This window comes from Tetrao urogallus (assembly GCF_951394365.1).
Source record: "Tetrao urogallus genome assembly, chromosome: 8".
NCBI classification, from domain to species: domain Eukaryota; kingdom Metazoa; phylum Chordata; class Aves; order Galliformes; family Phasianidae; genus Tetrao; species Tetrao urogallus.
In genome coordinates, this window is record NC_136821.1 from 15,381,888 (window position 1) to 15,396,807 (window position 14,920).

Below are 14,920 nucleotides of genomic sequence, written 5' to 3' on the forward strand. Positions count from 1 at the left end.
TTTTATTTTTTAAACTAGCAACTTACTGGAACCACATTGTCATTATTTATTTATATATATATTTAATTAATCAGTCGCATTGTTCTTTTATTCCTACCTGCAAATTACAGCAATAATGGGAGCAGACGTAGACAATGCGCTATGCAACATTTAGCATTACTTACCATTCAGGACAGACCTTCCAATTCAGAAAGCACAGAATGCATGGCCGCACCCACTGTCAAAACAACCCTCCTAGACATATCATTTATCTCCATCATGGTAATAAAGAGATTCCTGACATTCTGGCATTAAGAAACCAGAAGTAATACATTAGTTTTAATTTTCCGCTGCTACTTAAACATGAATACATATGATAAAGCACATAGTTTAGAAAACCATGAAGATAGTGTCCTATCCAAATGACAGACTGCCTGGTTGATTTACATGTAATACCAAGTGCTCGTATGAGAAAAGGTTAAAATTAGATTGACAAGCAAATGTGCTACCAGACTGCTGGCTGACAAATGGCAAAGTTATGCCAGCGTATTACTTATTCTGGAGGCGCCCAAGCAGCAAGCAGGAGATAGTAATTCTTGTGCTAGAATACATTCACGTTCAGCATAAACAAAGAGACCCCAGGGTCTGCAATGAGAACATATTAACTCTAAGTAATTTCTGTCAACAAATAAGTCACTGGTAAAATCTTATTATTAGATATGGAATCTGAAAGACTTGTGTTTTCTGAAGTCAAGAGCAGGCTGCTCCACTGTCATTCAAATGAGATCAGAGCAATGCCCTACAAGGATCGCACTGTTCTTCAAGAAGCTGGCTATTGTGCTGTTCCCCTTCCTCCCAGCACTCAGACAGTGCCCTCACACATCAGCCATGGGACTTTTAATGGCGGCTTTTGGGCCGCAGCCTGACTACATCTTGGTCACCGTAGGGAGCAGTCTGGTTATCACAGGGCCATGGAGTCCTTTGAGCTTTGAGTCCTTAGAGGCCACCTAGTCCAACCCCCCACAATGAGCAGGGACACCTTCAGCTCCATGCCCTCTCCCATTTCTTAAGCAAATTCTGCTGAGGCCCATGCAGCCAGCTGCCTTTAGCTCATTTACAGGCATCAACTGAGGAAGAATTTTAACTTGCTTTAATAATTTGCAGCTGGATAATGGTGATAATGAACAATTAACACCCAGATGTGCCTCAATTTGTCTGCAAACTGGAAATAAGATTCTGAAAGAGATGAAAATAAGTTAAATTACTGGCAGCTGCTTCTTTGTAACTCATCCTATACAGCCTAATTAGTTACTACTCGGAAATAAACTTTTATTTTTGTTTCTTTATCAGGTGGACAGTACAAACCTGGATCGTACTCCCTTCGGCATTAATGGAAATTCTGCAGCTTACTCCCATGGAATTGCAGGTTGGCTGCAAAGTGAATTTCTCAATATGCGAACATGAATCAATTAGGATTTTACAAAGCAGATATCACTTGAGCCTACCCCTCACTGGAACAATTTTTTTGACATTTTGTTAATATGAAGCTATCCTAAATCTTTAACAGACCCAAGCCCATTTGCCAACCTGTTTCCTTAGGGAAACGTGTTCTAATTCCCTTTCAAATAGCCACGGCAGACAGCATGTTAGGGGAGGGAGCTAATTGTCCCCATTAGTCATCACCTTGTCAGGATGACTGGCAGCCAGGAGACATCAGGCATGCTCGAGGAGCTGTAGCCAGTTAAGATCTCCTCAGTGTGCACTGAGAGACACCTCAAGGTCTGCTGCCCCTTGGTGACACCTGGAAAACCCATCAATATTTTATGCTGGGTCTTTAAAATTTCCAGTAATATTTTTTTCTTCTCCCAAAACTACTGTCAGGTAATGGGGAGGAGGAAAAAAGGTGAATCTGAGGTTTGAATCATGGCATGGTCCCACTCTAACCTCCTCCCCTGAGGCATTGCCCTCATATATGAGCAATGGCCGGGGACATGCAGCAGCAATTTGTTACAATCTGAAACAATCCGCTAGGGTGCAAAATAACCTCTCTAAAAAGAGCAACCATTTCTGGAAAAAAAAATTTGCTTATTGAAGCTATGAGATAAGGAATGGAATTTACCACCAGGCTTCACAAGTAGCTGTCGGGAACAGCTATTAAGGTAGGAATTAGACAAAATTCAGATCTCACACAAACAGTTGTAGCTCAGCAAGTGTGCTCGCACTGACAGGCTGGTTTCAGTCCTCCAGGCAAGAGAGGCAAGAAGTGAGAGACGCTTGCAGAGCATCTGCTCATAAGATCAGACAAGTCTGTCTCGTTGGCAGAGCTATTGTCCTTTGGTCACACCAATCCTAATTTGAGTCCTGCTTGCAGCAGCATAGAAAACCTGTGACAAACATAGTCACGCTGGCATTGAGGTGGCTGCCAAAAGGAAATCACTGCGAGTACTTGAAACTGCAAAGGGGGAAAAAAAAAACCACAGAGAAAGAAAGCTTTCAGATCCAAAGTTTGCAAAAGAAAATGAAGATATTGGACTTTTTATTTTCTTCCCCAATCCTGCTTCCAAATAAAAAGAAATCCTCACAAATTACAAACACACGCCTGGATCAGGTCCTTACCCAGAAGTACAGGTCTGTGTCTGCATGCTGATTTGCCTCAAGCTGGGGTGTATGCAAAACAGAGAAATGCATTATATTTCCAGACTTGCAATATTTTGTACTTCTTATTCATGGTTGTCTATGAACTGCCCTGTTTGTTCTTGTTGCTCTTTGGGTCTTTTATTGTATCTGATACAGCAGTGAATCCAGAAATGATTCATCTAATTACTTGGATGAGTGACAAAATCCCTGGCAGAGGTTAACAAATGCTTCTTGTAGTCCACATCTAAGAATCGGATTGTGTAGGATCAAATCATTGGCCTTGCCCTGAGCACCACAGCTCTGCACAGAGCTGGGTACCCTGCAGAGCCAGAGGTGAATACACTCCTCTGAAATGTGTCTGCAAACCAATTTCTCCCGATAAACAAAAGACTTCTGAGACTTAAAACTCCAGTGCTCGGTCTGGGCTATGGCTAATTTATTCATTACATTCAAGCTGTACCACAGGTAGAGACAAGGCAGCAAAAATAACCGCTATCTCTCTTGCCCACTTCCCCATCTCTATCCGCACTCTGGATAGACTGATAAAAATTCATGTTTAGTGACCACTGAAAGGTCTTCTGGAGTGAGCTTTGCAGTAACAAGCAGCCTTTCCTGTGTTGTCCCAAATGCTGCTCATACTTTTGGTTGTAGAGAAATTTCCTTTAGCCCCTATGAGGCTCCTTTATTTTCAGAGCTTTGTTACCTTCCTGAAAAGGTGTTTGTGCCTTTTACACTTTGTTACGGATGTGTATATATCTAATTGTCTTGCCTCTTACAGAGAAAAAACAATGACAACAAAAATGATGTTTCCAAGATTATATGCCCATGCACTGGCTCGAGTTCACGGGTCTCTTCGGGAATGAATCTTTCTGGAATCGGGAGCACTTGTATTTTATCTCACGCAGATGGCACGATGCTTCGCTTTTAGTGATTCGGATCTAGAAGAGCAGCATCACCATTACAGCCCACGAACGGGAGCTCACCTTTTGGATTGCTCCGGCTCAGAAGGAAGCTGCCCTCTGGCGGCCGCGGTGCTCTCTCTCGGGTGGGAAGGGGGGGGGGGGGGGGAAGGGGTTGTGGGGTCACTCCCCAGCACGATCCCTGCAGCAACCGCAGGAGGAAGCTACGGGCCGCTGGGGTCACCGGCAGACAGAACCCTCCGGGCACTGCATCGCTCTCACTGTCAATCCGCGGGGCCGGATGCGGTGCTGAGCCCATTCCTCGCAGCCGATCGCACGGCCTCAGAGGGAGCAGGTGTGCTGAACATACCTCACTGCAATGCCCGCAACGCTGCCTTGTGCCCCCACTTGCTCTCCCAGCCTCCGGCTGCAACGCAGTTTCGGGAGAGGAATTCCTGGAACTGCTTAATTCTTCCCCGGCTTTTTCTCCATCACTCCCATGGTTCAAGAACTCAGCGCTGCCTGACCCGCAGCGTGCTGCCGAACCTTCCTCCTGCTCACACTGGAACTGTTCTGCTGACAGCTGCAACTTGCTAAGCTATGGCAAGCGAGCAATGCGTGGCTGGAGGAGGTCAGGAACCTAACATACATGCAGCTGGTTACTTCTTCAGCATTCTTTTTTAATTTTTATTGTTGCACTTGTCTCTCTTATAGCAGCTTAAAATTGAACTGTTCTGTCCAGGCAAAAAGCAGTGACTACTGAAGCTTGTTGAATACTCACTCAGCACTTGAGCAAGGTTTTCTTGACATCAAGGAGACCCAGAATGTGTCATCCCAGCCACCAACCCACCATGTCCCAAGAACTGGCTGTCCCTGCACCCCACAACCCATCTCTGACACAGCCCAGATACCTTCTTTTGGCCTTCTTTAAGCTTTTTTCTGTTACCCTTATGCACTTTACAGATATTGCTTGAATGCATCAATGGTATATCAGGTGTTAAATTTCATGTAGTTAGCTGGGAAAATCACTGGGAAAAATTCCTATTGCAAATTGCTTCTTTACAATCAGTGGAACGTATATGCAGAAATGTGTTTCCCTTGTTACTTTTTGGAACACTACCAAAACAACAGTCTCTGAAGCAGTGAAGCTACCCGTACAGTTGCCTGTGCAGGTTGGTCTGAGCACCTGCAGGAAGTCTAAGGTGCCACATCCCTTCAGTCACTGAGTTTATAACATACCTCTTTCTATCCCAGTGAAGCTGCTGGAAAATATCATATAATTCAGCTGAAAGGAGACTGATGAAATTGAGCAGAATTCAGAAGAATACTGATGTAACCATGGAGTGAAGGGCTACCGTTGAAAAGGCAAGATGGACAATGCAAGCAGCCCAAGCTTGCCTGCTGACAAATCATCCTTTCTTCTGTGGCAGATGAAAAAGTCCAGTGGTATTTTCCTGTGATATGGTTTCTTGTTGATTGCAGAAAAGAGCTGCAAGGCTTTCTCAGACAGTAGATGCAGTTAGAGCTGTCCTGAAAAGGAAACTTACTCACTCCACATGCAGACTTTTACTTACTCCCTCTGGTCACTGCATTGTAAATCTTCACTGTTCTGACATCAGTTTGGCTTTCCCTAGGAGACGGAGGAGATGCTGCCAAACAGAATAGGCTTTGTATATTCTAACCCCTATTCTGGATAGAATTAATGGCCCAAGAGCGAAAGCCAAAAGCCTCAGATTTGTTTGGGTTAATCAACGCCAGAATTTGTTGGCTAGAATATGGTACAGATGATCTTTCACAGTTGAAAGACTACGTCAGTATTGCAAGTGTTTGGAAGGTAACAGCACACATGTCTTAAATGCCATCACATAACACATGGGCTTGCACAATAAGGCATTGCTGGACAGGTTACGAATGAGCACCTTATTCCAAAGCATGTGAAAGTTTGCAAATAATTTTGGAATGGTTGATCAAAGCAAAAGGAGCAGGTGCAGTGCTGTGTGCATGGGAGGAGTAATGAACGCATAGAAAGGCTCCAGCACACAAAGAGGATTTCTCATGATGTCAGCTGTTTCTAAGGAGAGTGAGTTGGCACTGTTTTGGTTGATCATCCAGGTTGTCTAGGGTGGTGGAGGCACCGTGACATAAATTAACCTCAGAAGGGAAAGCAGTACCTATGATCTATTCAGTATTACTATTACTTTTGTGAAAACCAGACAGAGAGTACTGGGAAAGTGCTTTAAACTACTGTGACTTATGTCACAATTATTCTAGGCCAATATACGCAAACAGTCACTAACAGAGCTCAGCTGATCAACAGCACTTTGTTAACCTGCAGCTAGTGCACTGCTTGCAATAACTCAGCTCAGTTAATTTAGAGAACAGAGGAAATTAAAATGTTTTATTGAACCCCTACACAAAGACTAGCTTCTAATCACTAACAGCCAACAAGCAATAGGGTCAGTCCATAATCTTGCACAAAGTATTTGTGTTAGGATAAAACCACCGTACATGAATACAGTGTTTATTAGTATTTGTTAACAGGACTGTGTTAACAGCGTGTTTGCAAGCAGGGTTCAAAACCAAACTGTGAGCATCGGGGTGGAGTTGATGTTTGAACAAGGCAGCAGGTAATAGATTAATTTTATGACATATAATAAAGCATATTACATAAGGATATTGAACTATTGCAGATTGTCTGATAGAAATGATATGCACAGGCTTATTCCAACAGGCAAAGGGTACTTATATGCAAGCTTTCATTCTCATCAAATACAGCTGGACTTACAGAGAGGTAGGTTTATCATAGCACTAATTAGAAAAGCAAATAGATAGAGAAAGCCTTTCCAACCCACATTATTCTGACTCTTCCATAAAGCTTTTGTAAGGGAGCATTTGTACTTAACTCAGAAGGGCTGCTTGTGAGATTAACTTGATACGATGGTGAAAGGAACAATGCAACAAAACCCCTTAGAAGTTTGCTGCATTCATCCATTATATTTTACATAAGCAACACGCTGGGCCAGCATTTAAATTACCACAAAATAGCAACCTGGTATTTTTTCAGCTACAGGAGACTTGTCCTGTTAGTAGCACAGAGTATAAGGCTTTTCTTTCTTCACTGATAAGAGCCATTGTTGTCGTGGACATTTTTATTGCCAAAGCTACTGTAAATTGCTGTTTTCTAACCTGTGAGTCCCTTTTGTTTGTTCTACCGAAAACAGTCTCAATATCTCAGTGTCGTGCAGTGGAAGCCTGGGCTGTGCCTGTAGGGCAGCCCCAACCTACCCATCTCACAGGCTGCCTGCCCCAGTGCTGGGCTGGTGAGGCACTTGAACCATGTCAAAAAGAGGTGGAGAATGTAAGAAGTGCTCTTTGGGGCAGCACACCCCCTGCTGCCTGGCAATGAGTCCCCAAGTCCCCACTCTGCCCCCCGGAGTGCCCATGTGTCAGAACCTGCTGAGCCAGCACCACACGGCACTGTGGGCCTGGAGAGTGGCAGAGCCTTCATTGAGCTGGTTGATATTTAACTTGATTTTGTTTCCAGATCTTACTTTAAGCAGGGCAGCCCTCTGATACACGGCATCAGCAGCATGATCTTGCCAAAAGGATGATAAAAATCAGAGATTACCTTTAGGGAAAGAGATGCTTACAGAATGCAGCTGGAAGAGGATCACTCAGGCTGACTTTGCATCCTACTGAAGCACTGCGCTCCAGAACGGAGTATTGCAGCCAGCTCCAGTGCAGCTGGAACTGGGGTCCTTCTGGCTGCAGCTCAGTGCGAGGAGCTACCAGAGACCTTTGCCCCAATCACTGCCTGCATCCACACTAGAGTGTGAACGCACACCTCTCATAGGAACAGGAGCTCTTGCATTCAAACAGCTACATTTGGCCACGTATTTGTCACGAGTACTTCCTGTTCTGTCTGAAAGAGTAAGGAACTTGTAATGTGCTTCAAAAGAGTTAAAATGTGATTGTAGCATAAGACAGAGGGCAAAGCCTGCACACCAAGCATGGAGCATCGCTGAGCACTTCGGCCTAAAGGCAAAGGTTCCACCACAACTTGGTTGGGCTTTTTCCCCAGTAAAGGAACAGCTGAAGGAAACAGACGATGCATTTTCTTTTTTTTTTTTTTTTTTTTTTCTTTTTTTGGATCTTTTTTATTCAAAAGTTTTCAAAGAAATAAAACAGAAAAAAGCTAACAATCTAATCAAATTTACAGTTCAAAAATGTATTTTGGCGTTTAACAACAAGTCCTAGGAAACAAAACTACAGAGTTATCTTGAACCGGACAAATAAGTTACCACTGGCAAGTTTGTGGCACTAGTAAAACAAAAATAAAAAATTAACTCTCTTGATCATATAGATATCTCTATGAAAATCTTTTTTTTTTCAATCTGTACAAAAGGTCTTTCTTCATAAATTAATTTTTTATAATTTAATGGCTGTCTACTATGTGATGTTTAAGTAACTGATCATTTCTTTATGTACAGAGGTTAAATTTCCCAAATCTTACCCAGACAATGAGTATGGCACTTAGTTCAGACGTTTCGGCAGCAGCTCTTCCCACCCTCTAACACAGCCATCATACTGCGGTTCGAAGTAACGCAAAAGTATCAAGTAGTGAGAGATCCAGGCATGGAAATCCACCCGACCCAGGGAAGGTGCTGCAGAAAGTCTGGACTTTGACAAAGCAGTAATATTCCAGGGAGCATAGAACCAATAATACCACAACTTTTCAAAAAAAGAAAAAACAAAAACACATCTCTTACGACTATGTATTTCACTAGAATCTACACTTCTCAGAGCAGCAATTTACTTTTGAAACTATGAAATGTCACCGACATCTATACTCCAATACTCACACAAAATTTAAAAACTAAAAAATACTCGAAAGAAACAACTGTTAGCCCCAGCTCCTGAGCCGGGATGATTTGGTCTGTGGAAACAGGGAGGGCCAGCAACCTGTCCCAATACAAAAGGAAATAAACTTTGAGGTAGATAACTGATCATATACAGCTGACCAGAGAAGTACACAGTTTTGGAAGACAACTTAATTTATCGTTTGATTTAAAACATATGCGATCGTAATAAAGAGCTTTAGTAGCAGTGAATTATCTAATATGTGAAGTACAAATAACTGTATTTATGAATCAGGAATTTCATAGTTTCAAAATCGGTTTTCTTTACACTTAACACTTGTAGTGATGATGTAAAGTGTGGCACTGCTTGGATCCAAGTCTTCCTTCATGCTTTTGTGTCCATACATCAATTAAAATTATAAAACCTAAATGCAAATGTACAAAAAAGGCACATTCTCCTAACCGCAAACTGGTCCGGCAAAAATAAAGAGTACAGAAGACGTAATGCTGAGACAAATCAGAATTATTGGTTACTGGCTCTTTGTTCTTTGGTAAAGTTACCTTTTAAAAGTGCCAAGTCTTTTTATTTTTATTTACCTACAATAGAGAGCTAGTACCCAATCAATTATGCTTCTCCCCGCATCTCAGCTTGTGTTTGAAAACGAGTCCTTTAGCTTTTGCCATTTTGCTGCAATAGCAACTTTTGTGTTTGCTAAGTCTCAGTACGATCCTCATCCTAAAGCACTATCATTAGTATAAAGAAAGGACAAAAACATTCGGTGAGATCCCCACCCCAAACTCCCTATTCTACCTACACTAAAACTAGAACATCGAGTTAGTTTCCAAAAAAAAGGCAAAAAAAGATTTTACATTGCATCATACAGCAGAGTTCCTAAGTCATCCGAACTACCAGAGGGAGCTATCGGCGTACGGCCTTACAAACGATTTATCCTATTAAAATTTCCCCATCAGAAAATGTGTTTCACACAAAACAGTTTTCCCCTCTTGCATTTCACTACCTTACATATTATGTGAAAAATCATTAAAAACACTTACTACACATTAAAAAAGCCAAATTTTCAGCAATTTTTATTGACTACCTTTAAAAGCCCTATGCTGCTGTTTTACAAGGCATAATAGACCAGCTCATTTGGTCAAAGCATTCTACACCATTAGTTTGGACTACTTACTGAAATAGCTACAGCATCGAAAGATTTAAGGCAAATTGGAATTCATAGAAAAGGATAAGACACTTCACACTACATTAAAAGAAAAACAGAAGGCTGAAAGACCAGACGCTATAACTGCAACACTGCACTAAAGCAACACTCACACACTGCAAGCACAGAACATCATCCTAGATGTTTTACTATTTTAAACTTCAGAAAACCCATTTCATACAATTAAAAAAAAAAAAAACAAAAAACAAAAAAAAAAAACAAAACAAACAAAACAGGAAAAAAAATAAAAGGAAAGAAAGGAAATAAAAATAAACCAAAACACAAATTCTGTCATGCACATGAATAGTCTTCGTGGTCATCTGTGCATACCCAGAAATTTGAATTTTTTTTTTTGCGTCGTAACACTTGATAAAAATTTTTTTTTTACTAAAATAAACCTGTTCATGGGAACAGCTACTAGATGAATTTAAGGTTTTTCTTATGCACCTTATAGAACTTATAGCAAAAATAGTTTTAGTTGATTTCATTATAAATAACATTTTCAAGAACCTGTGCAAAACTGTCAATAATTCCTAAAGCACAATTGATCAGTAAAATCCATGATTGTTTCAGCCTTTGCACCCTTCTCCAGGCCGGGTCAACACCGGGCATCTGCAACACAGAAAAGTCAGAGCTACAGCAGGGTTACGAACTGCATTCATTTTGCTAATGTGGCTGTGTGTGAGCTGCACCACCTCCTCCTCTAGACAGCTGGGAGCAGACTGAGTGAATCAGAGCACAGATCTGAAAAGCAAAGCCAGGTGGCACTCCAGGTGCTTGGCACTTGCTGGGATACGGCTCTCTGCCAGCATGTGGCCTCCCCACTGTGCTTTCCCCCTTTACCTCTAAGAAAGATAAGCATGCAGAATGCCCACCGAGGAGCTGGGAGGCTGCGTTCCAAGCTATCTCACTGCCTACTTTCTTCTTGTTGGTTGCTTTTAATCGACCCAAAGCAGATGAGTGAGTGGGCCTACTGCATCCAAAGGCTTCCATCTCTGGATGAGACGAGAAGAGGGAGGGTGTGCACAGCTCCCCACAGCCAAAGCACAGGCAGCTCCCGTGCTTCCACGCTGGTTAACTTTTAACAGCAATTCAGGGCTCATTAAACATGAAGGGAGGCTCTTCCATTTGCTATCAGATTAAGTTATCAGATGGGCTTTAAAACACATTCAGCTAGTGAAAAGTTAAGACAATTTTGGAATTTTTCAAGGAAAGGCAGCGTGTTAATTTAAAGTTTGTACATTCCTTGGTGCACATTAAATTATATTGCACTATTTTCAAGTCCCTTTGACTATTTTCGCATAGCAGCAACTTGTTGACAAGAAACAATACAGCTATTAAGTGTATTCATCAAGGGAAAGGTGCTGGGTGTTCCCGACAGACTGCACTGACTCATGTTAGTGTGCTGGTTGTCATTTGCCACTTATTCAGGGCAAAATATATCCCAACTTTTAATAGCACATCTCCAAAAGTGCTGTGCACATATTTAGAAAAAAGCTTCCATTTGTCAACAGTGACAAAACTACAACAATTACAGGGCCACAGTGTTCCCTGTATTTAGGGCAAGAAATAACCATCAGTTCCCTCCCCTTCACCTGTCTGATTAATGACAAGTACCGGCATGCTCTGAGGACAGAAATACCGAATGCCATACTCCGGAGCTGAAATCAGCTGAGCAATATTACCCTTCCCCTTGTGCCCACACCCACTGCTGCAGATTTCCCTGCGCAGATGAGTGCAGGCAGCAGAGCTTCTCTAGGAATAAAATCATGGAGGATTTTATCACTTCCATCAAGCACCACCAGCTGCACATAGAGCTCAGTGTGCTACAGAGTCAATGTTAGACAACATTTCTCAGGTTGCAGCACACCTGATCCCTCTTCAGGAATCTACATGCTGCTCCTCCTATGGCCCCTATCTATGAGAAAGAGGCTGGCACACTGCTGGAGGTGTGGGGATGCCATGTAGGATTCTGTTGTCCCACCTACTACAGATCTCTGTTCACAAGGAAGCTTTACGTGCCCACAGGGAAGACTTAACGGCAAAACAAGTAATTCCTTGAAAAGTGGTTAACACCAGCCAATCGCCCTGGCATGGGAAGCATGCAGGAGCCATGGTTTTAACACTAGGAGATGGGGAATGAAAAGATTCTGTGGCTTTGCTTCTCCCTGCCTTGGAAGAAAACCAAGGATGTGGGCTTGTTCTAGATGCCGGCGTTTGGCCAGACTAAAATAATAAACACAGGTCATATGTTGTGCTATGCAGACTGTGCCAGCTGTCGAATGTGCAAAGTTTCCCAATTGGTTTGTTTCTATCTTCACATACTTGAACATGTAAGAAGCTGTTATGCCAATAATAGGGATGAGAGCAGTGTTGTCAAATAACACAGTTGACCTGCAGAATCAAAAGTGATGTCAAAAAGTGTGTACTGTTAGATTTGTGCATTTTAAAGACAGCATCACAACAGTGGGAACCCTTGTGTGTAACTGCGTGAGGTTTTTGAGTACTTTAGGAATGCCACAAGGGCTGTGAAAAAAACATTTCTAAGACCACCTCTCATACATACTTGAAGTTGAATGAAATTATTTAGCATTAGGTCTTACAAAATTTGATTTAAAAATTATGTAGTCCAGTTGCTTGGTTTACAACGCACCCAGAAAAAGATGTGTTAGGGAAAAACTAACTTCCAGTAATTTAAGGCATGGAGGATGAAGGAGGGGATGGTTAGTGCAAACAGCATTTTCAGGATAGCGATCTACTGAAAGATAAATGGTATACAGAAGGAGTTAGGATAAAACTAATGAAGGGTCAGTAAGGAATGCAAGCAGAGACATAGGAAACCTGCAGCAGGAAAGTAAATAAATAACTCTGGAATTAAAGCCAATCCAGGACTTCGATTAAAAACCAATTGACAAAATTCTGGACCGAACTGCTACTTCCTAGAATAAAGGATGGGCACAGAAATTTGCAAGAGTGTCAGCAAAGATTTCTAAAAGACCAGAACCCACCTGCATACTCCCTAAGTCTGTTGTGAAGCTGCTTCCCAATCCGATACAAAGGTTTTTTATACTAACTCATTGTTTTTCTTATATACCACATGATTTACACAAGATTAATAAATTAAAATAGAATATAATCCACATGTGCTATAGAGAAAGTACCAAAGTGCTGTTATTTGTAATTCATTAACTCACTTTTTCCTTTCCCTTACTTCTAACTCTGGCCAAATTCATGTTAATTTCAGTGTCTGTCCCCCAGATATTAACAATGTTATTTATATGATATGTGCAAGAACTTTCAATGCAGAGTACTGCATGTTATGAAAAAAAATAAATATATTTAAATTCACATCTTTCATGTGACAGGAGGAGCCCCTACCTCACAGTTACTTATTTTGTTGATACGTGTACGGAGAATGGTCACTGGACGTCTCTACTGTAACCTGCTGTTGACCACTGGCTTCCTGAAAATGAAGAGGGAGAAAAGATGTGAGACAAAAGCAGACAGCATTACCTGCAATCTGTATTTCCTTGCAATGTTTGCAATTAGGTCTTCAAGTCTAAGACCTTTCAAACATGTCAGAATACATGCACAGTTACAGCACTTCAGCTGGCAATACTCCTTGCAACAAATAATAACAATAAAATAAATTTAAAATAGTATATTTGTATCTCTTATCTCTGGTCTTCTGTATCACATACTGACCTCAACAGGAACCGCTGCTGTCTGGACATGTGTGTATTGGGGTATGTAGGCTCCTTGCATAGCTGTTGTGGCTGGCATGTACTACAAGGAGAGAAGCATGTTAGGCTGAGCTGAAGTCCAATGAAAATCTAAGAGTATTCAAAACACCTGTCATGACACCCTGTAATAGATATCAAATGTTTCCCACACGTGAGAGACTTTTGTGTCTGAAACTAAGAGCCTTTTCAGAAAACTGAGGTGTTTTTGTTTTTTTTTTTAATACCTGATTTAACCTTCAAAAACTCAGTAAAGAATTTTTCTGTGTTAATCCTTACACATACACATATATGTTAACTCTCTACTCAGAAGAGAAGAGTCTGTTGGTTTAGAGTCTGGCCTTCATCTCCCCTTCCTGCCTAGTTTTTGCTTCACACAATGTATAACTTTCAGCTCTCAGGTCTTCTGAAGAACAAAAACAACTGTTGTTTCTTTTTCACTCTGGAGTCATCTCCTGGGTTCCTTTCACTTGTTTTATCTATTTTGCTTGCTCACTATATCTGACTAGCTAATAGACTGAATAAATAATGCTGAATCTAATTAATATATGGAGACAGTTCTTAATATTTTATCAAATGAAGATTTTTTTACATGTAAATGTACACGCATACTGTTATCTACACACAATATTTTTCACTTGCAAAAGTTCTATTTTGTATTTAATTGCTACATACTGTTCCAGTACTGCCTAATGAAAGATGACTCATCTGCTGCGTCAAAGGGCTTATCATTGATGCAGGCTGTAGTGACATGGTGTGGTCCATGGAGGGAGTCAGTACAGCACCCTACGAAAACAAAGAAAGAAATGATGAAGGCAACAATCAGGTTTTAATTATGTTTTTCAAGAGTCTAAGTAGGTGCTGTCCTTTCAAGGGGATGTACTGCATGAATTCTCCTTAATGCAAGGCACTGACTGACTCAGCACACAGCTCTTGGGCACTCTAACAGGGATGCGTTTTGCACAGCTTGGTCACAGGGTAAGTACTGCACTGACTTCCTACTGAGCATAAGCAGATAGACAATGCACTTGAGACACCTGCTGCAAACACGAGTTCAACTACATGTTAACTTCACAGTAAAACTTGGCACATTACTAGGTACAGATTCGCTTAGTTTGAGCTTTGGAATTTCAGGCCTTAAGAAGCATTTGTCCCATTTTTAGGAATAGAGGCTTTGGAGGAACACCTGTGGTAGAGGAATGTTACCTGCACATGTCATGTTCACACACAAGACAAATTTTAGATGAGGGGGTCAGCAGAACTGCAAAAAGACTTGGTTATCTATAAAAACACTAGCTGCCAGGATGGCTCTATGGCTCTGGGGCCACTTTGCTAACTTTACAAAGTTACAAAGATGTGAGCATTTTTAAAAACTCAACATTGCTAAATAGGCCAAGGCACGCTTGTCAGGTTTTCAGAGTTATCTGAAATTGAAGGTTATCAATTGATTTTATTTTACTAATCATGTTCTGCAAAAATATATTTCCAAGCAGTCTGTATGAGTTATGCTTGCAGAAGTGTTGATTAGAATAGATGGAGGGTCAAAATCAACAGCAATAACCACAGTGTACTGAAAGCTAGGATTT

At 41.4% G+C, this 14,920-nt stretch overlaps 1 protein-coding gene across 2 annotated transcripts in view; it reads right to left on the minus strand.

The window, feature by feature from the left end:
• Positions 1-12,979: 12,979 nt before the first annotated feature.
• RBMS1 (RNA binding motif single stranded interacting protein 1) overlaps positions 12,980-14,920 on the minus strand; it is a gene marked incomplete at both ends in the record, with an annotated part of 135,062 nt that continues 133,121 nt past the window's right edge. For both annotated transcript variants that reach the window (XM_079539260.1, XM_079539259.1), the window contains 3 exons: positions 12,980-13,057; positions 13,300-13,380; positions 14,010-14,120. In XM_079539260.1, the coding sequence (XP_079395386.1) occupies positions 12,980-13,057; positions 13,300-13,380; positions 14,010-14,120 (270 nt within the window). The remainder of the gene's footprint in view (positions 13,058-13,299; positions 13,381-14,009; positions 14,121-14,920) is intronic.